The 27,703-nt window shown below is 46.1% G+C and overlaps 1 protein-coding gene across 1 annotated transcript; it reads left to right on the forward strand.

The window, feature by feature from the left end:
• The first annotated feature begins 11,544 nt into the window (after positions 1–11,544).
• On the forward strand, positions 11,545–24,045 carry LOC144785376 (hemoglobin larval subunit alpha-like). Its single transcript, XM_078664326.1, has 3 exons — positions 11,545–11,639; positions 14,038–14,242; positions 23,809–24,045. The coding sequence occupies exons 1-3, from the start codon at positions 11,545–11,547 to the stop codon at positions 23,935–23,937; spliced, it is 429 nt and encodes a 142-aa protein (XP_078520452.1). The 3' UTR covers positions 23,938–24,045.
• The last annotated feature ends 3,658 nt before the right edge of the window (positions 24,046–27,703 follow it).

Consider the following 27,703-nt stretch of genomic DNA (forward strand, 5'->3'; position numbering starts at 1 on the left):
TCTAAGCCTGCATTGTGTATGTCAGCTTGTTTTAAATCGTACCACACGCAAAAGAACTATTGGGAGTTTGATTGAGCTGTAAAGTGAATTGCTTGGTCTGCATTCTGTAAAACATTTTTAGTTTGTTTCAAGGATTGGCATTAGTGCAAAGTTTTTATTTTAAGAATTTGTGTTACCTGATTTGTAGGTATTTCCATTTGTTTAGTGTCATTTTCAAAAAAAGAATTCTAAATGTGTTTGTGGTGTGTGCCGGCTGGTGCTTGGCTGGCGGTGTGTGTGGAGTTGCGCTTGGCTGGCGGTGTGTGTGGAGTGGTGCTTGGCTGGCGGTGTGTGTGGAGTGGTGCTTGGCTGGCGGTGTGTGTGGAGTGGTGCTTGGCTGTCTGTGCACGGAGTGGTGCTTTGCTGGCGGTGTGTGTGGAGTGGCGCTTGGCTGGTGGTGTTCGTGGAGTGGTACTTGGCTGTCTGTGCATGGAGTGGTGTTTGGCTGATGGTGTGTGTGGAGTGGTGCTTGGCTGGCGGTGTGTGTGGACTGGTGCTTGGCTGGCGGTGTGTGTGGAGTGGTGCTTGGCTGGCGGTGTGTGTGGAGTGGTGCTTGGCTGGCGGTGTGTGTGGAGTGGTGCTTGGCTGGCGGTGTGTGTGGAGTGCTGCTTGGCTGGCGGTGTGTGTGGAGTGGTGCTTGGCTGGCAGTGTGTGTGGAATGGTGCTTTGCTGGCAGTGTGTGTGGAATGGTGCTTGGCTGGCAGTGTGTGTGGAGTGGCGCTTGGCTGGTGGTGTTTGCGGAGTGGTACTTGGCTGGAGGGTGTGCGTGGAGCGGTGTTTAGCTGTCTGTGCACGGAGTGGTGCTTGGCTGGCGGTGTGCGTGGAGAGGCGCTTGGCTGGTGGTGTGCGCTGAGTGTTTGGCTGGCGGTGTGCATGGTCTGGTGCTTGGCTGGTGGTGTGGGTGGACTGGCGCTCGGCTGGCGGTGTGTGAGTAGTTACTTTCTGTTGGTCACTGCACACACTGCTTGTTGAGTGACACTCCACGCAGTCCATCAATTTGTGTAGTTCCAGTGTCAGAAATGTGGGCGTGTGAAAGTGATGGGCCCTTGAATGGCGCTGTTTGCTGGTGTGAGTGTTGAAATGTGATGGGTCCGCGGCTGGCGGTGTGAATGTTTTGAATGTGTCACACGTACGAAAGGTGTATGAATGGCCTGTAAAGAGGTTGGTGCCTTGACGTGGCTTTACAGCTCACGAGCTGTGAGTCAGTGGTTCAGTTTATCATACTTGCAATTATACACAGTGTATTTCATTTTTGTGAAATTACTTGCGTATACAATTGTATGTACTGAATCATCACTCACCCTCGTGCCAAATCCAACCAGTATGTGTGTGTGCTTGCGGATTAGATGGGTGTGCAGTAATAATTGTTTTTTTTCTCTTTCTGCATTAGGGTGTACCTTGTCCCTTATTGTGATTGTTGTAATGTGTTGCTTTTATTCCAGATGGTGTCAGTGGTCTTGTTTGTATCAGGTATGAAAGGTGCGTGAATGGCCTGTAAAACGGTTGGTGCCTTGTCGTGGCTTTACAGCTCACGAGTTGCGAGTCACTAGTTCGGTTTTTATGCATTTATTTATTGACAGAGCATTTCATTTTTTTGAAATATCTTGTTAATAAAATTTTATATACTGAACCATCACTCGCCCTCGTGCCAAATCCAACCTGTATGTGTGTGTCTTTGAGGAATAGATAGCCGTGCTTGAATGTTTGTCTTTTGAGTAACTCTGTTAAGGTGAGGTACCCTTTTACTCGGGAGAACAAGGGGAACGCTGGGTGGTAGGACATTTTTGCCGGCACGGCGATCCCACGGCAAAATTTTTGTAAAAGTGCTATTTTTACCTAATTAAGGTTTGCAAGGAGTTCTGGGTAGGAAAACATTGGGGGACCCACGCATGCCATACCTCCCTGGACTCCCCCGGGTGTCTACTTTTCAGAAATGTGTGGGTTTGGTAGGTTTCCCTAGATGGCTGTCTCGCACGGGGCCAGAAACCCAGGTAACCCCTCTTGCAAAAGCTGGAGAATTCATGTCCACCAGCTTTTGCAAGAGGGGTTACCCGGGTTTTTGGCCCCGTGCGAGACAGCCATCTAGGGAAACCTACCAAACCCACACATTTCTGAAAAGTAGACACCCGGGGGCTTCCAAGGAGGTATGTCTTGCGTGGATCCTCCAACGTTCCTTTACCCAGAATCCCTTGCAAACCTCATTTTTTGCTTGGAAATAATCATTTTTTTTCACACGTTTTAGTGTGGGAAAGCGTGGCATCACTGGGCTCACACAAATTACCTCCCACCCAGCGTTCCCCAAGGTCTCCCGATAAAAATGGTACCTCACTTGCGTGGGTAGGCATAGCGGCTGCTTTAGGAAAAGGCCCAATTCATACTGTGGAGACAAAAACATTACCTTTAGCCAAATAATCTTATTTTTTGAGGGGGTCACCTGAGCTTTTGGCCCGGGGCTTGGCAGGCATCTTTGGAAACTACCAAACCCAAACAGTTCTGAGAACTAGACACCCGGGGGAGTCCAGGGTGGTATGGCATGCGTGGGTCCCCCAATGTTTTCCTACCCAGAAACCCCTGCAAACCTGAAATTTTGGTCCAAAAACCAACTTTTCCATACTTTTTTGGGTGGGATCTCGCTGCCGGAACAAATGTCCTACCACCCAGCGTTTCCCTTGTTCTCCCGAGTAAAATGATACCTCACTTGTGTGGGTGGGCCAAAGGCAAGTGACTTAGGCTGGGGTGCTTAATTTGTAAAACGTAAATATGAGTAAAAACTACCTTTTTCAAAATTCATTTTTGGGGTGTTCTACTTTGGGGCACCCACACAAGTGAGGTATCCTTTTACTCGGGAGAACAAGGGGAACGCAGGGTGGTACGACTTTTTTGCCGGCACGGCGATCCCACGCCAAAAAGTTTGGAAAAGTGCAATTTTTACCTAATTTTAAGGTTTGCAGAGAGTTCTGGGTACGAAAACATTGGGGGACCCATGCATGCCATACCTCCCTGGACTCCCCCGGGTGTCTAGTTTTCAGAACTGTTTGGGTTTGCTACTTTGCAAAGAATACCACCGAGCCCCGGGCCACAAATTCAGATCCCCCCCCCCCAAAATCAAGGTAGTTTTGCAATAAGGTAATGTAAATTCACCACCGTACGATTTGAACCGTTTCCTGTTGCAGCCACTATGTCTACCCACGCAAGTGAGGTACCGTTTTTTTCGGGAGACCTGGGGGCACGCTGGGTGGGTGGAAATTTGTTGATCCACGCAGATTCCAGAACTTTCCACCACAGAAATGTGAGGAAAATGTGTTTTTTTGGTCACATTTTTATGTTTTCAAGGAGTTCTGGGTAGGAAAACATTGGGGGACCCACGCATGCCATACCTCCCTGGACTCCCCCGGGTGTCTACTTTTCAGAAATGTGTGGGTTTGGTAGGTTTCCCTAGATGGCTGTCTCGCACGGGGCCAGAAACCCAGGTAACCCCTCTTGCAAAAGCTGGAGAATTCATGTCCACCAGCTTTTGCAAGAGGGGTTACCCGGGTTTTTGGCCCCGTGCGAGACAGCCATCTAGGGAAACCTACCAAACCCACACATTTCTGAAAAGTAGACACCCGGGGGCTTCCAAGGAGGTATGGCTTGCGTGGATCCTCCAACGTTCCTTTACCCAGAATCCCTTGCAAACCTCATTTTTTGCTTGGAAAAAATCTTTTTTTTCACACGTTTTAGTGTGGGAAAGCGTGGCATCACTGGGCTCACACAAATTACCTCCCACCCAGCGTTCCCCAAGGTCTCCCGAAAAAAATGGTACCTCACTTGCGTGGGTAGGCATAGCGGCTGCTTTAGGAAAAGGCCCAATTCATACTGTGGAGACGAAAACATTACCTTTAGCCAAATAATCTTATTTTTTGAGGGGGTCACCTGAGCTTTTGGCCCGGGGCTTGGCAGGCATCTTTGGAAACTACCAAACCCAAACAGTTCTGAGAACTAGACACCCGGGGGAGTCCAGGGTGGTATGGCATGCGTGGGTCCCCCAATGTTTTCCTACCCAGAAACCCCTGCAAACCTGAAATTTTGGTCCAAAAACCAACTTTTCCATACTTTTTTGGGTGGGATCTCGCTGCCGGAACAAATGTCCTACCACCCAGCGTTTCCCTTGTTCTCCCGAGTAAAATGATACCTCACTTGTGTGGGTGGGCCAAAGGCAAGTGACTTAGGCTGGGGTGCTTAATTTGTAAAACGTAAATATGAGTAAAAACTACTTTTTTCAAAATTCATTTTTGGGGTGTTCTGCTTTGGGGCACCCACACAAGTGAGGTATCCTTTTACTCGGGAGAACAAGGGGAACGCAGGGTGGTACGACTTTTTTGCCGGCACGGCGATCCCACGCCAAAAAGTTTGGAAAAGTGCAATTTTTACCTAATTTTAAGGTTTGCAGAGAGTTCTGGGTAGGAAAACATTGGGGGACCCATGCATGCCATACCTCCCTGGACTCCCCCGGGTGTCTAGTTTTCAGAACTGTTTAGGTTTGCTACTTTGCAAAGAATACCACCGAGCCCCGGGCCACAAATTCAGATCCCCCCCCCCAAAATCAAGGTAGTTTTGCAATAAGGTAATGTAAATTCACCACCGTACGATTTGAACCGTTTCCTGTTTCAGCCACTATGTCTACCCACGCAAGTGAGGTACCGTTTTTTTCGGGAGACCTGGGGGCACGCTGGGTGAGTGGAAATTTGTTGATCCACGCAGATTCCAGAACTTTCCACCACAGAAATGTGAGGAAAATGTGTTTTTTTGGTCAAATATTTATGTTTTCAAGGGATTCTGGGTAACAAAACCTGGGGGTAGGCAGACGAGTCACCCCATCCTGAATTCCCCTGGGTGTCTAGTTTTCAAAAATGTATAGGTTTGCTAGGTTTCCTTAGGTGCTGGCAGAGCTACGGCGCAAAAACAAAAGGTAGTCTTTTTGTCCGAATCGTGCAAAATTTCACTGGGAAATTGAGGTGCGACCATGCTGCGTTTTGCGCTGTTTCATGTCGCAGCCACTATGCCTACCCACGCAAGTGAGGTACCATTTTTTTCGGGAGACCTGGGGGCACGCTGGGTGGGTGGAAATTTGTTGATCCACGCAGATTCCAGAACTTTCCACCACAGAAATGTGAGGAAAATGTGTTTTTTTGGTCACATTTTTATGTTTGTAAGGGATTCTGGGTAACAAAACCTGGGGGTAGGCAGACGAGTCACCCCATCCTGAATTGCCCTGGGTGTCTAGTTTTCAGAAATGTATAGGTTTGCTAGTTTTCCCTAGGTTCTGGCAGAGCTACGGCGCAAAAACAAAAGGTAGTCTTTTTGTCCGAATCGTGCTAAATTTCACTGGGGAATTGAGGTGCGACCATGCTGCGTTTTGCGCTGTTTTATGTCGCAGCCACTATGCCTACCCACGCAAGTGAGGTACCATTTTTTTCGGGAGACCTGGGGGCACGCTGGGTGAGTGGAAATTTGTTGATCCACGCAGATTCCAGAACTTTCCACCACAGAAATGTGAGGAAAATGTGTTTTTTTGGACAAATATTTATGTTTTCAAGGGATTCTGGGTAACAAAACCTGGGGGTAGGCAGACGAGTCACCCCATCCTGAATTGCCCTGGGTGTCTAGTTTTCAAAAATGTATAGGTTTGCTAGGTTTCCTTAGGTGCTGGCAGAGCTACGGCGCAAAAACAAAAGGTAGTCTTTTTGTCCGAATAGTGCAAAATTTCACTGGGAAATTGAGGTGCGACCATGCTGCGTTTTGCGCTGTTTCATGTCGCAGCCACTATGCCTACCCACGCAAGTGAGGTACCATTTTTTTCGGGAGACCTGGGGGCACGCTGGGTGGGTGGAAATTTGTTGATCCACGCAGATTCCAGAACTTTCCACCACAGAAATGTGAGGAAAATGTGTTTTTTTGGTCAAATATTTATGTTTTCAAGGGATTCTGGGTAACAAAACCTGGGGGTAGGCAGACGAGTCACCCCATCCTGAATTGCCCTGGGTGTCTAGTTTTCAAAAATGTATAGGTTTGCTAGGTTTCCTTAGGTGCTGGCAGAGCTACGGCGCAAAAACAAAAGGTAGTCTTTTTGTCCGAATAGTGCAAAATTTCACTGGGAAATTGAGGTGCGACCATGCTGCGTTTTGCGCTGTTTCATGTCGCAGCCACTATGCCTACCCACGCAAGTGAGGTACCATTTTTTTCGGGAGACCTGGGGGCACGCTGGGTGGGTGGAAATTTGTTGATCCACGCAGATTCCAGAACTTTCCACCACAGAAATGTGAGGAAAATGTGTTTTTTTGGTCACATTTTTATGTTTGTAAGGGATTCTGGGTAACAAAACCTGGGGGTAGGCAGACGAGTCACCCCATCCTGAATTGCCCTGGGTGTCTAGTTTTCAGAAATGTATAGGTTTGCTAGTTTTCCCTAGGTGCTGGCAGAGCTACGGCGCAAAAACAAAAGGTAGTCTTTTTGTCAGAATTGTGCAAAATTTCACTGGGAAATTGAGGTGCGACCATGCTGCGTTTTGCGCTGTTTCATGTCGCAGCCACTATGCCTACCCACGCAAGTGAGGTATCATTTTTTTCGGGAGACCTGGGGGCACGCTGGGTGGGTGGAAATTTGTTGATCCACGCAGATTCCAGAACTTTCCACCACAGAAATGTGAGGAAAATGTGTTTTTTTGGTCAAATTTTTATGTTTGTAAGGGATTCTGGGTAACAAAACCTGGGGGTAGGCAGACGAGTCACCCCATCCTGAATTGCCCTGGGTGTCTAGTTTTCAGAAATGTATAGGTTTGCTAGTTTTCCCTAGGTGCTGGCAGAGCTATGGCGTAAAAACAAAAGGTAGTCTTTTTGTCCGAATCGTGCTAAATTTCACTGGGAAATTGAGGTGCGACCATGCTGCGTTTTGCGCGGTTTCATGTCGCAGCCACTATGCCTACCCACGCAAGTGAGGTACCATTTTTTTCGGGAGACCTGGGGGCACGCTGGGTGGGTGGAAATTTGTTGATCCACGCAGATTCCAGAACTTTCCACCACAGAAATGTGAGGAAAATGTGTTTTTTTGGTCAAATTTTTATGTTTGTAAGGGATTCTGGGTAACAAAACCTAGGGGTAGGCAGACGAGTCACCCCATCCTGAATTGCCCTGGGTGTCTAGTTTTCAGAAATGTATAGGTTTGCTAGGTTTCCCTAGGTGCTGGCAGAGCTACGGCGCAAAAACAAAAGGTAGTCTTTTTGTCTGAATCGTGCTAAATTTCACTGGGAAATTGAGGTGCGATCATGCTGCGTTTTGCGCTGTGTCATGTCGCAGCCACTATGCCTACCCACGCAAGTGAGGTACCATTTTTTTCGGGAGACCTGGGGGCACACTGGATGGATGGAAATTTGTTGATCCACGCAGATTCCAGAACTTTCCACCACAGAAATGTGAGGAAAATGTGTTTTTTTGGTCAAATTTTTTTGTTTGAAAGGGATTCTGGGTAACAAAACCTGGGGGTAGGCAGACGAGTCACCCCATCCTGAATTGCCCTGCGTGTCTAGTTTTCAGAAATGTATAGGTTTGCTAGGTTTCCCTAGGTGCTGGCAGAGCTACGGCGTAAAAACAAAAGGTAGTCTTTTTGTCCGAATCGTGCTAAATTTCACTGGGAAATTGAGGTGCGACCATGCTGCGTTTTGCGCTGTTTCATGTCGCAGCCACTATGCCTACCCACGCAAGTGAGGTACCATTTTTTTCGGGAGACCTGGGGGCACACTGGGTGCATGGAAATTTGATGATCCACGCAGATTCCAGAACTTTCCACCACAGAAATGTGAGGAAAATGTGTTTTTTTGGTCAAATGTTTTTGTTTGAAAGGGATTCTGGGTAACAAAACCTGGGGGTAGGCAGACGAGTCACCCCATCCTGAATTGCCCTGGCTGTCTAGTTTTCAGAAATGTATAGGTTTGCTAGGTTTCCCTAGGTGCTGGCAGAGCTACGGCGCAAAAACAAAAGGTAGTCTTTTTGTCCGAATCGTGCAAAATTTCACTGGGAAATTGAGGTGCGACCATGCTGCGTTTTGCGCTGTTTCATGTCGCAGCCACTATGCCTACCCACGCAAGTGAGGTACCATTTTTTTCGGGAGACCTGGGGGCACACTGGGTGGATGGAAATTTGTTGATCCACGCAGATTCCAGAACTTTCCCCCACAGAAATGTGAGGAAAATGTGTTTTTTTGGTCAAATTTTTTTGTTTGAAAGGGATTCTGGGTAACAAAACCTGGGGGTAGGCAGACGAGTCACCCCATCCTGAATTGCCCTGGGTGTCTAGTTTTCAGAAATGTATAGGTTTGCTAGGTTTCCCTAGGTGCTGGCAGAGCTACGGCGCAAAAACAAAAGGTAGTCTTTTTGTCCGAATCGTGCAAAATTTCACTGGGAAATTGAGGTGCGACCATGCTGCGTTTTGCGCTGTTTCATGTCGCAGCCACTATGCCTACCCACGCAAGTGAGGTACCATTTTTTTCGGGAGACCTGGGGGCACACTGGGTGGATGGAAATTTGTTGATCCACGCAGATTCCAGAACTTTCCACCACAGAAATGTGAGGAAAATGTGTTTTTTTGGTTAAATTGTTTTGTTTGAAAGGGATTCTGGGTAACAAAACCTGGGGGTAGGCAGACGAGTCACCCCATCCTGAATTGCCCTGGGTGTCTAGTTTTCAGAAATGTATAGGTTTGCTAGGTTTCCCTAGGTGCTGGCAGAGCTACGGCGCAAAAACAAAAGGTAGTCTTTTTGTCTGAATCGTGCTAAATTTCACTGGGAAATTGAGGTGCGACCATGCTGCGTTTTGCGCTGTTTCATGTCGCAGCCACTATGCCTACCCACGCAAGTGGGGTACCATTTTTTTCGGGAGACCTGGGGGCACGCTGGGTGGGTAGAAATTTGTTGATCCACGCAGATTCCAGAACTTTCCCCCACAGAAATGTGAGGAAAATGTGTTTTTTTGGTCAAATTTTTTTGTTTGAAAGGGATTCTGGGTAACAAAACCTGGGGGTAGGCAGACGAGTCACCCCATCCTGAATTGCCCTGGTTGTCTAGTTTTCAAAAATGTATAGGGTTGCTAGGTTTCCCTAGGTGCTGGCAGAGCTACGGCGCAAAAACAAAAGGTAGTCTTTTTGTCCGAATCGTGCTAAATTTCACTGGGAAATTGAGATGCGACCATGCTGCGTTTTGCGCGGTTTCATGTCGCAGCCACTATGCCTACCCACGCAAGTGAGGTACCATTTTTTTCGGGAGACCTAGGGGCACGCTGGGTGGGTGCAAATTTGTTGATCCACGCAGATTCCAGAACTTTCCACCACAGAAATGTGAGGAAAATGTGTTTTTTTGGTCAAATATTTATGTTTGCAAGGGATTCTGGGTAACAAAACCTGGGGGTAGGCAGACGAGTCACCCCATCCTGAATTGCCCTGGGTGTCTAGTTTTCAAAAATGTATAGGTTTGCTAGGTTTCCCTAGGTGCTGGTTGAGCTACGGCTCAAAAACAAAAGGTAGTCTCTTTGTCCAAAGAGCTTAAGATTTCACTGGGAAATTGAGGAGCGACCACGTTGCATTTTGTGCCGTTTCCCGTGGTAGGCACAAGGCCGACCCACACAAGTGAGGTACCATTTTTTTCGGGAGACCTGGGGGCACGCTGGGTGGGTGGAAATTTGTTGATCCACGCAGATTCCAGAACTTTCCACCACAGAAATGTGAGGAAAATGTGTTTTTTTTTTCAAAATCTGAGCTTTGCAAGGGATTCTGGGTAACAAAACCTGGTGGTAGGCAGTCGAGTCATCCCATCCTGAATTCCCCTGGGTGTCTACTTTTCAAAAATGTATAGGTTTGCTAGGTTTCCCTAGGTGCCGGAAGAACTAGGGTGCAAAAACTACAGGTAGGCACTTTGCCAAAAAAGGGTCAATTTGTAACTGCAAAATTTAGGTGTGACCACGTTGCATTTTGCGCCGTTTCCTGTCGCAGGCACAAGGCCGACCCACACAAGTGAGGTACCGTTTTTATCGGGACACTTGGGGTAATTCAGATTTGTAAATCAACTGTTATTACCAATTGAGCTTTCTTGCATTTCTCCCTTTGAATGAAAGATATTGTGTAGAAAAAAAAACTTTATGAAAAATGACCAATAATTCTCATGCTAGTATGAGTATTCCCAACTTTGAAAATGTGCAATTATATACTGTTTCTGAACTCTATAATTTGTACCCAATTCATACATACATAGGTGTCTTTCATGCAGATTATTCCATGTGTACATTTTCCAAGACAAAGTGCACTATACCCAGTAAATGAAAAAATACCATTGCAAGTTGCTGCTCAATTTTTGGATCTGGGTTCGTCGGGTTCTTGGTGAAACTACAAGTCCCATATATCCCCACAACCAGGAAGGTCTAACGGATGTAACGGTATATTGCTTTCCAAGAGCTGTCAAAATTAGAGAAAGTTATAGGTGAAAACGTTGAGACAAAAGGCCGTTGTTTTCAACAAATTTTCAAATATTCCAATATCTAACTGTTAGTTTCTATAACGAACCCTTCATGGATTTAGACAAATGACCCCTTTCTGAATTCAGAATTTTGTCTATTTTTCGGAAATGTAAAGCTTTCCAGGATCCATTATTGCTTTCAAACTCATTTCTACCATTAACTGGAAGGAGGTGGAAAGCTCTAAAAATAGCAAAAATAGGCTATGTCCCAGAAAAATGCCAAAACTGAGTGAAAAATTTCGGTTCTCTGACAAAACACTGTCATTCCCTAAAAGCTGAGAAAATGGAGAATTCAGCCCCACAAACCCTTTTTTGATACCATATTCAGGGAAAAAGCCAGAGGCTTTCATTTGCAGCCCGTTTTTCCCATTTTTCTGAAAAAAACAAAAAAAACACTATATTTTGGTTAATTTCTGGGACCCCTCCAAGGGAATCCACAAACCCTGGGTGCCTTTAGAATCCCCATGATGTTGGAAGAAAAGGACGCAAATTTGGCGCGGATCCCTTATGTGGTCAAAAAGTTACAAGGGCCTAAGCGCGCACTACCCCAAAACACCAAAAAAAGCCTTAGCACAGGAGGGGGAAAAGGCCTAGCAGCGAAGGGGTTAAACTCAACTGCCATTCAAAAAAATTTTTTTTTTTATTTCGGATCCCAATCCATCGTCGCCATATTTATGTTGTAATGAAGGTCAACATAAACAGCAGGAGTGATATTGAAGGATGTTTATTCTCATTAAAAGTTAATATCATTAAAAGTCCCACAAGAAGAGATATAAAGACAAGATGCTGTCATGTCCAGGTAAAGATCAGAATGACACGACAGCCAACACTCGTAACAGAATGTAGAACACAGAGTATGTCATTATGGAACCTTAGTGTAATTAAAGGTACAGATGCAACAGGGGCAGCATCGACTCCTCTCCACCGACCACCTCGTGCAGACTGAGCGCCACCTCCACCGAAGCCACCAAGATGACCCTGAGTGACGCGGAGAAGGCCGCGGTGCTCTCCCTGTGGGGAAAGGCTTCTGGCGACCTCGAGGCGCTGGGAGCGGAAGCGCTGGACAGGTAACGTCCGAGCGCGTGACGCACGAGCGTTCTGGCTTCAAAACTAGGAGAATGAAAGATGAGAGGTGGCTACTGTGCGGCCAGTTTTATTCTAGATTTGATGTATAACTTTGTCCTCATGTTCAAACGTTTTGCAAATGAAACCGTTATTGTCATTGTTAAATAATGGCCTTCCTAGGTTCCATTCATACAGGAAAGAGGAGTTTGAAGTTTAGTGAAATCAAGCTCGTGCAATTCAGGGCTTTAAGTGCCAGTTTTTTACAGGAGGCCTCGAAACGGGGCTCTGTTTTGTGCCCTGGCACAGACGGTCCGTTGTTTCCCCGGCCTGCAGTGACAGCAAGCACATCATGTGGGCGTGCTCACACTGCTCACTTCTCACTAGTGGAGAATGTAATGCTTGACGTCATGCCAGGGGAGCGTTGTGGGGAAGGGAGATCCTTTAAAGAGAGTCATTTTCTCTGTGGATTTCCTTTTTCTTTTTGAAACTCAGAATCAGCAACATTGTCTTGGTGTCACCAGGGCTTTAAGTGGAAGCTTTTTCAATATTATATACAAGCCATAGCTGCTTCTTTTTAATCTTATGCAACTAACAACCATTGACAAAGCAAATAGTCCTGAATTGTTGTAGGTATGATGTCATTTGTTATATCATATATCGGGATGCAATAACAGAAACAGCAAAATACAAGTTGGGCGGTGCACTATACTAAGCACAGATTTTTAGCTTACCTGTTTTTAAGCCACGGCCTTACTAACATTGGCCACGCCCCTTTGAGAGGCCCGCCCCCCAGTTTTTTTCATTCCACCTAAAGCCCTGGTTCTATTTCAAAGTGTGTTTATGCCGCTAGAAAATGTGTTTGGTCACTGGCTGATATAATTTGCACCTGTGGCAAGGAACAGTACCTATGGACTCCAGATATCATGAAGCATACGTTTAAACAAGGAAAAGGGGAACTGGCTTTACTCCTGATAAGTTTTCCTAAAATTAAAAGCATTCAGCAGAAAGGAGATATTTATGGCAATATGTTTTTTTCTCCCAATAGGTTATTACAAGAGAATTTGAATCTCTCTATGTTTCAACCCAACATTCTAGACATTTGATTTACAGAAACGTACTTTAATATGCTTTGACAAAAACTTCTAACTGCTTTTTAGTGTGTTCAATTTTGCAGTGCAGGTTTTGCTTTTATTTTTCATGTCTGAACTAAAAATGAAATAGAAAGACATCAATGATTTGTGCAGTTTGTGGTAAAGGTGATGATGAAACCATGTTATATAAGGAATACAATTCTCTATGCCATGCATTAAAAGGATACTGCAAGTCAGCTTGAAGTTCCATGAACTTATAAAGGAACTCAGCCTTCAACCTAATTCCTCTACTGGTATGGAACTCACTTGCGATACCCTTATAATGAACAGCTGGGGTACTTTATCCCATATATAATATACTTGTGTGGGGCTTCAGCTAGCCCTCTTCATCCATTGGTCAGCAGTGTAAATCACATGTTTTCTGCCCCCTATAGCATCAGGCAGTGAGTTAGCCCACTTCAGCCTGGTGTGTGGCGGCATTCCCGCTTTCTCAGCATTCTGCGTTTTCACAGCATTCTGCCTACATCTTTACTCACTAGTCTCATTTTGTTTTACCTGCAGTAAGTTTGTTAAATTCTTTTGCAGTCACCAAAACAGCTTGTAATTATTCAGACAGTGCTTAATTGGAGCCGGTGGTTGCCAGTGGGGGCCACTGGCACTCGTTTTTGGGGACAGGCACATATTATTCCCATCAGATATTTACGCATAGCAAGAAAGGGAAAAAAGCACACACAAAGTGGAAAGGCAGAGGAAAAGAAAGACGGAATGAATGTCACTAAGGAAGAAGCAGGAACCTGCAATAGTGGGATAACGTAGAATTGGGTGTCTGTTAGTGGATTTAAGAGGCATGAGGTCAATTTAAAACTACGCAGCCTTGGTATTCACGTGCTGAAATTAAATATCCTTTCCGGGTGCTTCTGAGAAAAGCTTTGGGCACCACCACTCATTTATTTACAAATTAAGCACTGGATGCAGAGTAGTAACAATGTACTATACCCTTTACAAACAACTCAGAAAATTTCCTGGAAGGTCAAATAGTAATGACTATAAATAAACATCACACCTTTCAAATATAGACTAAAAATACTGCCTGCCTGCAACACAAATAGTGCTGTTGCTATTTCAGCTGCCTTTACTGGCCTATTTATAATCTGGCCATATGATAGCTAGCTGTGACAATGCTGAAATCTAACCAGGAAGCAAAGATTATTAAAGTGCAGCCAACCCTAAGCTTTCAGATCACTTCCTAACAGAGTAGGTGTACTCTGAAGGAAAGAAAGATAACTGCAATATTGTTTTTATATTACAGGCTTTTCAGAAGCTTTCCCCAGAGCAAGACTTATTTCCGCCATTTTGACACCAGCTCAGGATCTGCTGATCTGCGCAACCATGGTGCCAAGGTGCTGGGCACCCTCGGAGAAGCGGCTAAAAACCTTGACAACCTCGTCCAGGCGCTGTCCAAACTGAGTGACCTGCACGCCTACAACCTCAGAGTGGACCCCGGGAACTACAAGGTGAGAAAATATCACAGATTATAGCAAGCACAGAAACAGAACTACTATTCTTTCTGCAGTGCCTTCACTTTTCAGCAAAAGATCAAAGGTCAAGATGGTGTTTTATTTAATATTTCATGTTTAAAATTTGATCACACTCTTTATGTTACAGTCCAAATCAGCTTAACCCACATAGAGGCCAGTGTGTAAACGAATCAGTAAGTAGTAGCAAGCTAACACACTAAGGGCAGTACTTAATTTGATCTGGTGGTTTCCGGTGCTCAGCACAGGCACTTAATCATCAACACCGGGCTTGAGGACCTGTGAAGGACACATTCATTTTGGTAGGCACCAGGAGATGAAGTGATTCTCTCAAAAACACAGGATATTGAGCCGACGTAGAGAGTCGAACCTGATTCCCCAGATATGCAGTTGGCAGCTCTAGCCATTTCACCACATCCTTTCCCTACTTGTAGGGTTTCATAGTTAGTAGTTGGTACTGTTTTAGGCGGATCTAACAGGAGAAATTAGCTGGTGTAAGCTGCCTCCTTATGAGAACCCCAGCACTTATTATTTTACAAATTAACTACATACTAAGGGCCATATGTACTAAGCATTTTCCCATAGACACAGAATGGGTTAAACCCTGTGATACATCTGGCCCTAAGGCGCCAAAAAATAAAATAGAAACCAATTCCATGTTATGTAATAGTTTAAGTAAGATCAAAGCCATACACAAAAAAGAATGCATATGCCTCTTTCAGATAAATCATCTTGGATAATATACATGTACACGTAATTTAGAAATTATCTTACAAATGAAAAAAGCAGATATTTTATACGGACACCAAAACACTGCTGAAAAAAATACAGTCCTTCATTTTCATTCACTCCTCTGGGGCTCTGGCTGCCTTCTCTCATGGCATGCTGTAGTTCTCTGGACAACATTTTGCCCTGTCAGCCCCAAACACTCTGAAATATGTTTATTGCAGACCATGGTTATTTCAGTCATGGACCAACTCAGGGAGGGACTTGATACCAACACCCCTCAGGCCCTGGTCTTCTTGGATCTGTCCGCCGCTTTTGACACGGTGGACCATTCCATCCTTCTGTCCCGTGTCTAGGCGGCGGGCATGGGGGAACAGGTTCTGACCTGGATAGGCTCTTTCCTGGATGACCGCACTCAGGCGGTCCACCTTGCCGAATTTTGGGCCCCGCCACGCAGGGTGAAATGTGGCGTCCCTCAGGGCTCTTCTCTCTCTCCCCTTTTATTTAACCTCTACATTTTTCCTCTTATTTTTGCACTTCAACAAATGGAGGTCACAGTTTACAACTACGCTGACGACCTCCAACTTATTTTTAATTTTTCCTCCCCTTCACCAGGCACCACTAGCTTCCAATCCGTCATGCTGTTTATCCGGGAGTGGATGAATGCAAACCACCTTAAACTCAACCCGGATAAAACAGAGCTGATTTTGACTGGAGGCAGTGGCAACCCCTGGTCGCCTTCTTTTTGGCCCCCTTCTCTTGGCCCTCCTCCCACCCCCTCTCACTCAGTCAAGGCCCTCGGCATCACCCTCAATCATCATTTGACACTTCACACCCACATTAGTTCTGTTGTTTCTTCTTGTTTCTTTACCCTGCGCATTAATAGGAAATTATCCTGGTTTTTCTCTCCCTCTGCACTCAAACTAATTGTAATGGCCATGGTCTTATCCAAGATCGACTACAGGAACATTATCTATAATGGTGCCCCCGCCTATGCACTTCAACGCCTTCAGCTGGTGCAGAACCAGGCAGCCCGCCTGGTGCATGGCCTATCTAAATATCATCACTCCTCACCCCTTCTCACGGCCCTTCACTGGCTCCTCATTAAACAAAGAGCCCTTTTCAAACTCGGCTGCCTCACTTTCCAAGCCCGGCGGGCACTGCTCCCGCTTTCATTACTCTGCCATTTCCAATTACAGTCCTTCCAGAGACCTACGCTCCTCCACTAAATCTTTATTGGTCATCCCCCGTTTCAAGAAAAATCGATCAGGCGGCCAGAAATTTTCGGTTCTTGCGCCCACCTTTTGGAACACCCTTCCCTTCCCCGTCAGATCCTCCCCCTCCTACACTGAGTTTCGCAAAGCCCTTAAGACTTTTTTGTTCCAGCAAGCTTTTAGCCTATAGCCCCCGGTGCCCTCCCCAGCTCAGGAATCCTATAGCACCAAGAAACTGCCTAGTGAATGTGCGCTCTACAAATTGTTAAAAATTCAAATTCAAATTCATTGCCCACATGCACTGCATAATGGTATGGTACAGAATATCGTAGTAAGAATATTATTTGACATAAACATGGCGTCCGAAATATATTTTGCAGAAATATTGTCCAAATGGAGTTAAAAGTAAAAAAGCTATACCCATTGGAATGATATTTTTGCAAACAATGTTTAGTACACAATATTATTGTGATTTTTTTTCTGCAGGTGTTTCTGACAAGCAACCTACAATAGTCCATGACCATAGTCACCAATGCAATGGACCATGTTTCATGGGGTCTGAGACTTCCTTCATAGTGCATCTCCTGTGTCCATTTAATTACCTCATTTCCTTCTTCACCCCTCGTCCTTTGCTATAGGCCCTTAATTTGGCTAGCCATATAACTGGGTCTGCATGTTTCCCTGCCCATCCAATGCCAACTCTGTACCCTCATGGGATCTTTAGCGAATTTGAGAACGAAGTCAAGATAATTAGGTCAAAGATGGTTGACATGGAGGGAAACGGGGAATAAGACCATCATTTAGGTCAGCCTATTTTTTCAAATTCTGCGTCAACTTTATGGGGATGAGAGCGTGGGCTTGTATGACACCAATGGAGCAGGGCAGGGATCTTTTGTGGCACAAATATTTCCCACTATGCACCTAGTGTGGCTACTAGAGATGTAGTGTTCTGATTGCCACATAAATATAGTGTCTTCTGATTACTCATTTCAACTCGAAGTATTGGATTGTTTAATAAACTCCCGTGCAGGACAATGCATTGTTTGGGTCTAATTTTGTAAAGCATTTTTGGCTTTTGTGGCCATAGGCTGTTTGGAAACCTTTAAATTTGACATAAATGTCTCCAGTCATGGTAAATACTCCTCTGGCCCAGGCAGGGACCATTCCTCGATTAGTTAATGTATTCGAATAACACGGTTAAACCTCAATAGAGAAGGCCATGTTGGTGCGTCAGGTCCCCTATAGGACACTCCCTCCATAAATACCACAGCACTAGGCCTCGGTCATAGGAGTGCATAAAGTATTCATGAGCCCTCTATTCGATTTTACACCAAGAAACATTCCTCTGCTCTCACAAGTACATGCTTTTTCAGGCTCCAATAGGGCACTTTCTCTCTAGTCCCCAAAGGCCTACCTTCTGCTGAGCCTGTGGCCTCCCTAGAATGTACCATCGCTGTACCATTAGTTACACCCACTCTTACAGCTTCCCAAGGCCACCCTGTTTTGTAGCCCAGTGGCAACACTCTCTTCGGTGCTTTCGCAGGACTCCTCCTCTAGCGCCAAGAAGACAGCCCAAAAACGCCCTCTTTTTAGCCCCGAAGATCACTCCTTAACCGGTTTTCGCCAAGAACGACCCCTTTCTGATTCCCATGTACATACCCACTTCTGCCCCAGAAAACCCTCTATTCTGGCCGCCCTCTTCTGTAGGCAGGAAGATTTGTGGGATTTGAAAGATTTAGTGATCATAAAGTTTAAACAACACAGCAACTTCAGTCAATAACTATTCACCAGGATGGTACCAGGTAGGTTGATAAATACTTTGCAATAGGCGACAAATGACATTATTAGAAGGAAATATTTTTTGTATTCTTAGAAAAACGAATCCTTGCAATAGCTTAGTGGGATAAGCAGCCACTGCAAATATAGTTGGCTAGTATCTGGGTCACTCATTTTATTTCTTGTTTGGAAATTGCTCTGCCCTTTTCCCAGCTTAATGGTGCTGATTTTATTGACTTTAGTGTGAGGAAAGGTTGTGTCCTCTCTGCCTCAATTTAAACCACGTACCGGCATGTTACACATGTATCATTGCAGTGGGTGCATTAATCTTATCAACTATCTTATTCGTGTTGAAAAGGTGACCTGTGGGTTCCACAAACATGCATGCAAAAGGTTTGTAACCTACTGGGATTGGTGATGGAAGCCCAGGTTCGACACAGGTCACTGATGCTGGCACGTTAACCCACCGCGCCATTTTTAGGGGTGTAATGCTGCCTCCTGTACCTAAAATTTAGGTGTCTGTAAATTGTGTGTTTACCCAGTAAACTGTTAGGCATTGTCTCTCTTGAAATGAACATATGAGCCTCTGCAGCAGATGTTTTGGATCAGTGATGTATTTTACTGGAATGAGAACAAGTGAAAGGCAATTTGAACACAGGTTTTTGTGCAGCAGTCATAATACCTCTCTGAGCAACAGTATCAGCAAAAAAAAGGAAAACAGGCAGGCAACTTTATTGCCCAGTCTTAGACCTAAATACATTTTAGAGTAATCGAATCTAGAATGTTTGGCGTTATTTCCTGAAAGTCATGAAAAGTATTAGGACTTGTAAAGCCAGTGGGTCTGGGGCTGAGTCGTACGTCTGAGGTCATTAAATTAACCTCAACAGGATGAAAGACTCAGCAGCGCCGGACAGACCTTTTATTCTAGCGGCCAGCTCCCCAGGGGGCTGGAGCCCTTAAATAACGTGGAAATAGCCCAGATTTAATTTTACTACCAAATGGTAGGTATAACATGTGCCCCAAGTGTGCCCAAGTACTGTAGGCAGCTGCTGACATCTGCTCTGAGGTGACAGGGGAGTAACAACAAGGGTAGGTTGTTTCCCAAAATGTTGGATATATGTCTACGCTACTCATACACACTCCATGATCGGGATTCTTTTACAAGGGCTGCCCCAAACCATGGTCTCCTAGAGTCATTGATGGCCAAACGGGAGCAATTACTGGAATGGGCCTCCCTCATCCCCATTGTTTAGCGCCAGCAATAAAGTGTCATTATTAGTTAGTGTCACCCGTGGTGTATCGAAAGGATGGTAATGCCACACAGGGCAGTAGCGAAACGGGCAGACGTAGAGGGGGGAAGGTAGCTCTCAGTTGGCTAGGCAAGGAATACAGAACATTACACATAAAATGGGATTGCTTTAGCACACATTCTCTAACGAATACAGGTATAACCTCCTAGCTTCAGGTTAACAGTTTGAAGCTTCATGTTCACTGAGAAGAGAATTAGGAGTGCATGATGCTTGCTGCAGGGGCACAAGCGAAGGCTGGGAGTAGGAACTTTACACCAATATTCTGGGATTGAGTCCAAACTCACCACACATCAGAATGTGGACTCTTTAGCGGCCTGCCCCGTGGCAGACGAAACGTGGAAGCAACTACTAGGTGACTGCGTTAGTTCCGGACACTTGCTTCCTGGGAGCGATGCAGATTAGGGGTCACATGCAGTAGGAGCATGCGTGGAGTAGCTACTATGCTGCGGTGCGGATTGCGGAGACATGGTCAGGAATAACAATTTGACTGTTAAAACATATCTGCTAGGCTGTGCTTCAACTATTCCAAGTATTGATCTGGCAGGGATTTGCCAGGACATTCACTGTAATAATTATTACAGCTACGGTGATAAATTTCATAATCACACCACTTTACTTCTTGGACAAATATCACTGGTTGTCCATTGCATCAGATACAATAATGGGAATAGTCACTTACCGGTCCTCGGTATACTGTTCCGAATGAAAACAGCTAACGTAGTGCATATTAAGCATAGGAAAGGTGAACAAATAGGATACTTTGGAAAAACCTCCTTATGTTTGTCAGAGTGAGGCAAACTAAGTAATAGCTTCTGGAAAAGAGCTACAAGCGATTTTCTGGGATTAAATTCACAAATGTAGTCAAGGGGTGAAGCTAGGATTGGCCCAGGTTGTGGTTGGCTTGTGCACCCTGCCCCGGAGGCCAAACCTTACAGCTGACTTGCGTGTGGGTGATGGGCCATTCCTATGTTCTCAGGTTGGTACAATGGGCTACGTCCGAGAAATGGAACTTGGCTTTCGCGAGGACACAAATCCTGTGGTTGGGTGTTCCTGTAATGCAATGGGGTCACTGAAGTACAAGCTAGAGCAATGCAGGGTGGGGAGGGGTGGTCCTCCCAATATCCCCCTATTTCACCTGGGAGGGAATGATCTGGTCACGCTGGGGAGGCGGGTCGGCTAGGCAAGGAAGCTTTATGGTAGCCGATCCAGGTTATGAAACAGAGAAGCATGGACTAAGCGAGGATGTGTGTCTCCTCTTGTAGATATTGACAGGTAATGCCAAACAGCTTAATTCAAACTGCAGGGTTCACAGGAGGTGGAGGGCCCTGGGCCAGGTACACTTAAGCGGGCGCCCCGAGTCAGTGAATTAGGGGTTATTCAGGTCCTAAGGTGGCAAGATCCATGTTGTTGGTAGCTAGTCCCGTGAGAGTGAGACCTGCCCTTCTAGCATAATCAAGTGCATGTAGGTTCAGATGGGGCGTTACCATGCGATAACCGTGGTATCCATTATGTAGTAAAGCAATTTGAAGCTCAAACTAGAATAGCACCCTGCGTACGGGGGGCCCCCACACAATACCCCACCTTTCATCTGGGAACGGGTTGGGAGCGGGTGAGCTCCTGTGGTCTGAGGTTCCTCGCAGGGCCAGATCACCGGTAGCGGTAGTGCATTCCCGCAAGAGGGTCGTAGATCCATGCAGAAGTTCATGGGAAGAGAGGCATGTGTTTCATTGGGCAGGTACCAATACGAAGAGAAAACGGAAGGGTACTATGATAAAGGTGCACTAAACAGCGACCGAAAGTAGCTAGGTGGGTGGGGGGGCTCTGTCATCGACGTGGGCCTCCTCCAGAGCTGTGGCGGAGTACAGGGCGATCTGGAAGCAGATGGACAGTAAGGGTACCTCTGCGGCAGAAGGATACAGTCAAGATACCTCTGCCTGGCACAGTAAGGGTGCCTGAGCCAAGCACCTGGAGCCGAAGGAGGTTCCAGGAAACAGCGTCGGCGCCCCGTTAGTCCTTCGGGCGGTCGGGGGGCCTGATCTCTCCGCCCTGACAGGGGGGGGGCGGGAGTATAACGAAATGGTAATATGAAGCACCGTTAGAGCATCGTCTCGCCGTGCAGGATGGCTCCTTAGGCATGCGGGCCAGCGAGGGGCTGCCGCTTTGGATCGCCTGTAAGATGACCCACCTTAACGCTATACCTGTGCTGTACGAAATAAACCTGCAGCAGTTCTTTCCCACAAATATGTCTCATGAGTTTCCTTGGTATGTAAGTGGAATTGGCATGCGGGGCGAGCGCTGGCGGTGTGGGCACTATGGGGCTGAGTCGTACGTCTGAGGTAATTAAATTAACCTCAACAGGATGAAAGACTCAGCAGCGCCGGACAGACCTTTTATTCTAGCGGCCAGCTCCCCAGGGGGCTGGAGCCCTTGCAAGTCAGTGTTTAGGGCAGGGGGCGCTCTTTCGTTTCCATCACCCCCCCCGCCCCCACCCCCTTCTGAGATTACCTGCTGAAGGCACAAGAAGGCTCCAAGAGAGAGACATGGAGGTAGGGGGTAGAGAGAAAAAAATCAGAGATGGCGAGAAAGAGAGAGGGAAGTTCGACTGATGGAGAGAGAGAAAGAGAGAGAGAGAGTTGATGAATTCCTAAAGCAGCTGAATTTTTCCCAATCTTGAATGTCTTTGTTGACTTCCAAGGTGGACTGGTCTGAGGGAACTGAGAGGTTTTTCCACAGATTGGTGACTTGGAATGGCAGGATGGGGGAAGGAAGGGTGGAGTAAAGCAGAGTCATGTCCATATCACACAGGGGCACTGGCCGCTAGAGAAATAGCACAGCTTTCCATCAGACCACCTCTTTCAGCGAAATCACCCGTTTTACTGCTACCCAAATCAATGATACAATGTCATTGATCGTTGAATGATGAGCATTTTAATTATTCTTGTACTTGTCGCTGTGCACGGGTTTCTGCTGGAGCGTTAACCCTCTAAATCACCTCGCTCTCTTATCACTTATTTGAACTGCTTACCCTTACATACTTACCTTAATACTCTTCTTTTTCTCTCAGCCAGTCCTTTTTTGTGGATTTGTTTTCAAGAGAATGTTTTTAGGGCTCAAAACACGAATTCGAACGTTCCATCATATCACTCTCCCCTAAAGAGATTTACACATTCCACACTCCATGAGGGCGGAAGAGCGCCACCCAATTGCTTTCTGAGTAGTGAATAAAGGAAAAATAAAATGATAATAAAACAAGTTATTATAATTTTATATTTCCTTGCTACGCCCGTTATGCCAATTCAAGGGCGAGGTGGGGCCGGGACATGATGATTGACACTGGGAGGGTAAAGGGAGGATGAGTGGTACACACTGCTACAAGTGCGCATGTCTGTTTGGCCGGCCGTCTTAGGTTTTTCCAGTCCAGCTGTATTCCACAGCCGGGTGGAGAAACAACACTGTGCCAGAGTGAGTGTCAAACCAGTCCCCTTAGGTCAATCCTCATGCTGCTCTTATGCTAGGAATAGCATGAAAGCAGCATCTAGATTGGATGGGGAGTCTGCGATGTGTCGCAGAGACTGCTGGGAGCATGAGAGCAGAGTAGCACCGAGGTGTGAGGCGGCCGGCAGCATCAGGTAAGTCTTTTATTCATTTATTTTAACCGCAGTGCAACCCCCATACCCCTACCACCACCCACCCCACCACTTATTAATTGTATCAGTTGCCACTGGGTTTACATGTTGTTTATGTTAAATTTTATGTAATAAAGGAGTATGGAGGAGGGACGCAAGCCCTTGAGATGGAACTTAATTTGTGTGGGCTGTGGCTGGGGCAGGGTCTCTGTTTCTGGATTTAGGTGGGCTGCAGTCTGGGCAGGGCCTCCACAAACCCCAAGCTGTTGGAGGTGGGCTGCATCCGAGGCAGGGCAACCACCGCCCAGCAGCTAGGGGGCCACCATCACCGAGTGGATTATAGGTAGTGTTTTAAATGGAAATATAGAAGTGTTAGTACTCACTAGAGTCGCTGTTTGCTCCTGAGAAGTGCCAGTACTCTCCCATTAAATATAATTCAGTAGTGCAGAAAAGTGCAGGTACTCTTCCTTTCAAATTAAAGAAGTGCAGGTACTCCGCACCGGACAGTACCGGGCCATTTAAAGCACTGATTGAAGGCGGGCCATGGCTGCCCGCTCCCCTCCAGCAGATGAAGGTTAGCCAATAAAACAAAAATATGGGCCATGGCCATTTTTTACATCAATACCAGTCTGAGATTGTGGCTCTGGTGGGTAAAACAGCTGTTAAATCCCGGATTGCGGTCCATTCAACACTCCTCTCTGGTTTTGTCTTCTACAGGGCAGCTCTTGACCTGTACTATAGCTGCCCGTTCCATTCTTGTATGTTTTTCCTATGTTACATGTCAGTGTGCAGCTCACTGCACACTGACTACCGATCTTTAATGCTGCTTGGTGAATCCGGGCACTATCTGCGGTGTTGTTACTATTCAAGCCATTTTGTTCTTTCTCTTTCAGCTGCTGTCCCACTGCATTCAGATTGTGCTGGCCGCCCATTTCCCTGCTGACTTCACCCCTCAGTGCCAGGCTGCCTGGGACAAGTTCCTGGCCTCAGTATCTGCTGTGATGACCTCCAAATACAGATGAAATGTACCTCTGATGTCAGAGGGATATGTACAGTAAAGAGAAGAGGAGACAGAGGATATACCTCTTAGGACACCTGGATAATAGCTGATTTTCAGTATTTTCTGTCTTTTCAATAATATATCACTGTTACTTTATTAAAATATATGTTTAAAAAATGGTTTATGTTGTTGTACTATTCATGCACGATTTTTTCTTAAACATAATTGTCACGTGTTTTTTGCTCAAAACCACAGTGCGTGGAAGAGTTTTGAAGGAAATTTGCAATCTGGTCCAGAGCAGGAGAGATTACAAACTGGGCCTGGTTCAAAAAGCCATTTACACTCTTGAATCTGATTTACAACTACATGTTGGTTTTGCAGTTGTTTAGCCGCTTACTTCCATGTACTAGTGCAGGGTCAGCTTTAGGGCAGAGCAACTGGTGCGGCCGCACTGGGCGCTGACCTGTGGAGGGAGGCGCTGATTTCAGCGGGGCACTGTGTTTAGTAACCACGCATGATAGGAGTGATGAGAGGCACTTTTGCCTGGTGGTAGTGAGAGAATCCTAAGAGGCGGTCATGGGGTGTGGGGCTGCCAAAAATGATTGTCGCACTGGGTATCACCGGTGCTAAAGCCGGCCCTGTACTAGTGTCCCCTGGAAATGGTTTTTGTTGCTGTTCCATTCCCAGACAACTGAAAGGAACATAAACAGAATCTGTGTAGTAGTCATAGACACGCTATTTTCCATCATCAGCAGTATGTCACCTTTTAATCTGCTACTCAATGTTTTTTTTAAGCGGGCAGTGTTCTGCACCGGAAGTGGAAAAAATCAGGCCTTTGAACGGGTCTCTACCTGGCCATCCATTTAAATCAAGCTCCTACCAAAATATTGCGGGGCAGAGACTTAAGTCACAACCCAACCCCCCCACCTCCCCCTCCAAAGCTACGTTCAGTGCTTGATTTAGAGAAAAAAATAAGCACCAGGGCCCTACTCAAGATGCCACTTCAGCTTGCACCACAAATTGCCTTTCCAGTGTTGCCAATGATAGTACCAACACAGCTAATAGCCATCACACTCCTACAAGTGTGACAATTCTGACCATTTCAAGCCCCCTAAACTATAAGAATGGCTTGGGTGGCAGGTAATAGTCATTTTCAATTTATTTTGAATGAATAAACACTGTTGTTCTGCTCATCTCTAAATTAGATAGCCTGCGCCACCATGTGGCAGACTATCACAAGCACTGGTGTTGACAATTAAGTGTTGAGCACCGGAAACAGCCGGCTCAAATTAAGCACTGATCTGGACCCTTTAAGTGAGGAGTCATTCCTAGAAGTCACACTTCTACTTGAGGCATTCGCTCAGGCACCAACAGTAACTGGTGCACTACCTTTTCAGACATTGTGATCGAAGATTCCAGAGTGCTACTTTTTAAGCTCTACATACTCCAGCGCAAATCGGCATAAATATTTACTGAGCATTAAAAAGAGCACAACAAGCTCCCACAGGGTTCAACGAGCAGATAGCTCCATGTCAGTGAGGACATCACTTTTCCATGCCTGGACTTTGCATTTATATATCAGTGCATTCTGGGCATTGTATTCTTGGTTAATTTTAATTGAGCTGATTAGAATAATATTTCTCAGACCAATGATATGTAATAAAAAGGTCCTGGAATGGAAAAGTAGTGTCCCAGTGACAAGGAGCCATCTGGTCACACATTGTCTTCTGGATGGCTGCCTTGGTGGGCAATTGATGACGGTTCTGCCTGCTTTGGTATATACTTTTGACATGAGGACTTGGAGCAGGAAGTAATGAAGAGGTATTGCTCAGCAGAGGCTCCTCCACTATGGCGGAGGAGCGTCGCACTCCCTTCAAACAGCCTAAAAAAATGAAACATGACACAATAATAAACCCGTGTTTATTATCATTTTTTTTTGGGTCTTGGGGGTGGGCCAGGGGGATGAAAGGCACCGACGAGGAGTGGTATGCACTGTTATCAGTGTGCATGATGGTTTGGCCGGCCATCTCAGGTCGGCCAAAGCATTATGCACTTTCAAGCTGTCTCCAACCCGAGCTGCATTGCCGGATTGGAGACAGCAAGCACAGGCTCCCAGTCTCCTTGGAAGCTCAAACCATTGGCGCTCAAGCCAATCCTGAAGCTGCTCTCGTGTATAAGAGCAGCTTCAGGATTGGCCTCAGGGGAATCTTGGAGCCTGTGCTTGCAGTGGAGCCTCAAAAGGAACAGAAGACTGGAAATGCAGCGGGCGGCAGGTCAGTTCTCCCCCCGATTTCGTTAATGTCTCCCCCACCCCACTCTCACGCCCCTCTATTCTCCTCTGACACTACTGGTAATGCATCAAATACTTGCCATTAATATGAGTTGTATGATCCTACTCCATCTTTCAGTACTTACTCCCCTCCTGCCCTTCCTGCTTCCACTGTAGTCTGTTGGCCTGTTTTGGTCATCAACACAGGAGGTTTCCAAGTAGAGGTGGTTTTTTATAGGCGCACCTGGAGGGGGCGGTTCCAATGTTTTTTCTTTTAGGTAGGCAGAGGGGTGCTGCATCTAGGGTGTAAACACACCTCATGAGGTGCCCCTTGGCAGGAATGACACTTTGCCTTCTGTAGGTATTTTGTGATCAGAGACGGTTTCTTAGGTTAACCAGAATTGTATCTTTCCCTCATTAGCATATCTTCAACTAAAGAGCAAAAAGTGATAGTGTTAATTACTACTTTATGACACTGATTGTATCTACCTTGGACACAGCAATGATTCATGGGTATACCTTATATGTTATATAGAAACAAGTGCAGCAGGTGTAAAATCCACAGAGCCATTTCACCAGAGTTGGAGCTTGTAACTTACAGTATACACAAAGATCTTTGCAACAAATGCATTAGCCCCCTGAGCTATCTCACCATTGATAGATTTGTGAGGCAGGTGTATTTCCTCATCAGCAATCTTAGTGTGTGATCCATTTCTGGCAAATAAGTAAGCCACAACAGTTTTATTTTCTCATTGTTTCTTGCAAGCCGGGCAGACGACGGCTGTAATGCCAGAAACCTGTCCCCGGAAGCTTGTCTCCTTTCTGGTGAAGAATTGGCTTGGTAGTTTGGTCTGCCCTGTTCCCATGATGCACTGGGCCAGGGACAGACTAATTTGCATATAGCCAGGTTCTGAGCTGGGATGGGGCAGTGAGCTAAATAACGGTGATGGATCAAGCCCTGATCTTTGGACTGAGTAAGAGTGGTCTGCTTAATTCAGACACTCTGTTCATCACCACCCCCTTTTCTGAATCGTTTTTGGCCACTATAGGTGTGGCAGGGTATACTCAGACATGAGTCCCTTGCTCACTGCTCCATCAGGATTCAAGCAAGCCGGGCCGACGACGGCTGTAATGCCAGAAACTGGTCCCCGGAAGCTTGTCTCCTTTCTGGTGAAGAATTGGCTTGGTAGTTTGGTCTGCCCTGTTCCCATGATGCACTGTGCCAGGGACAGACTAATTTGCATATAGCCAGGTTCTGAGCTGGGATGGGGCAGTGAGCTAAATAATGGTGATGGATCAAGCCCTGATCTTTGGACTGGGTAAGAGTGGTCTGCTTAATTCAGACACTCTGTTCATCACCACCCCCTTTTCTGAATCGTTTTGGCCACTATAGGTGTGGCAGGGTATACTCAGACATGAGTCCCTTGCTCACTGCTCCATCAGGATTCAAGCAAGCCGGGCCGACGATGGCTGTAATGCCAGAAACCAGTCCCCGGAAGCTTGTCTCCTTTCTGGTGAA

This window comes from Lissotriton helveticus, chromosome 10 (genome assembly GCF_964261635.1).
Source record: "Lissotriton helveticus chromosome 10, aLisHel1.1, whole genome shotgun sequence".
Lineage (NCBI taxonomy): Eukaryota > Metazoa > Chordata > Amphibia > Caudata > Salamandridae > Lissotriton > Lissotriton helveticus.

What these genes read in the sequence shown, in the direction of transcription:
- LOC144785376 (XM_078664326.1), top strand. Translation starts at nt 11,545, where the DNA reads ATGACCCTGAGTGACGCGGAGAAGGCCGCGGTGCTCTCCCTGTGGGGA. An exon ending in GGAGCGGAAGCGCTGGACAG is followed by an intron (nt 11,640 to 14,037) that starts GTAACGTCCGAG and finishes TTTATATTACAG; the next exon opens with GCTTTTCAGAAGCTTTCCCC. An exon ending in TGGACCCCGGGAACTACAAG is followed by an intron (nt 14,243 to 23,808) that starts GTGAGAAAATAT and finishes TTTCTCTTTCAG; the next exon opens with CTGCTGTCCCACTGCATTCA.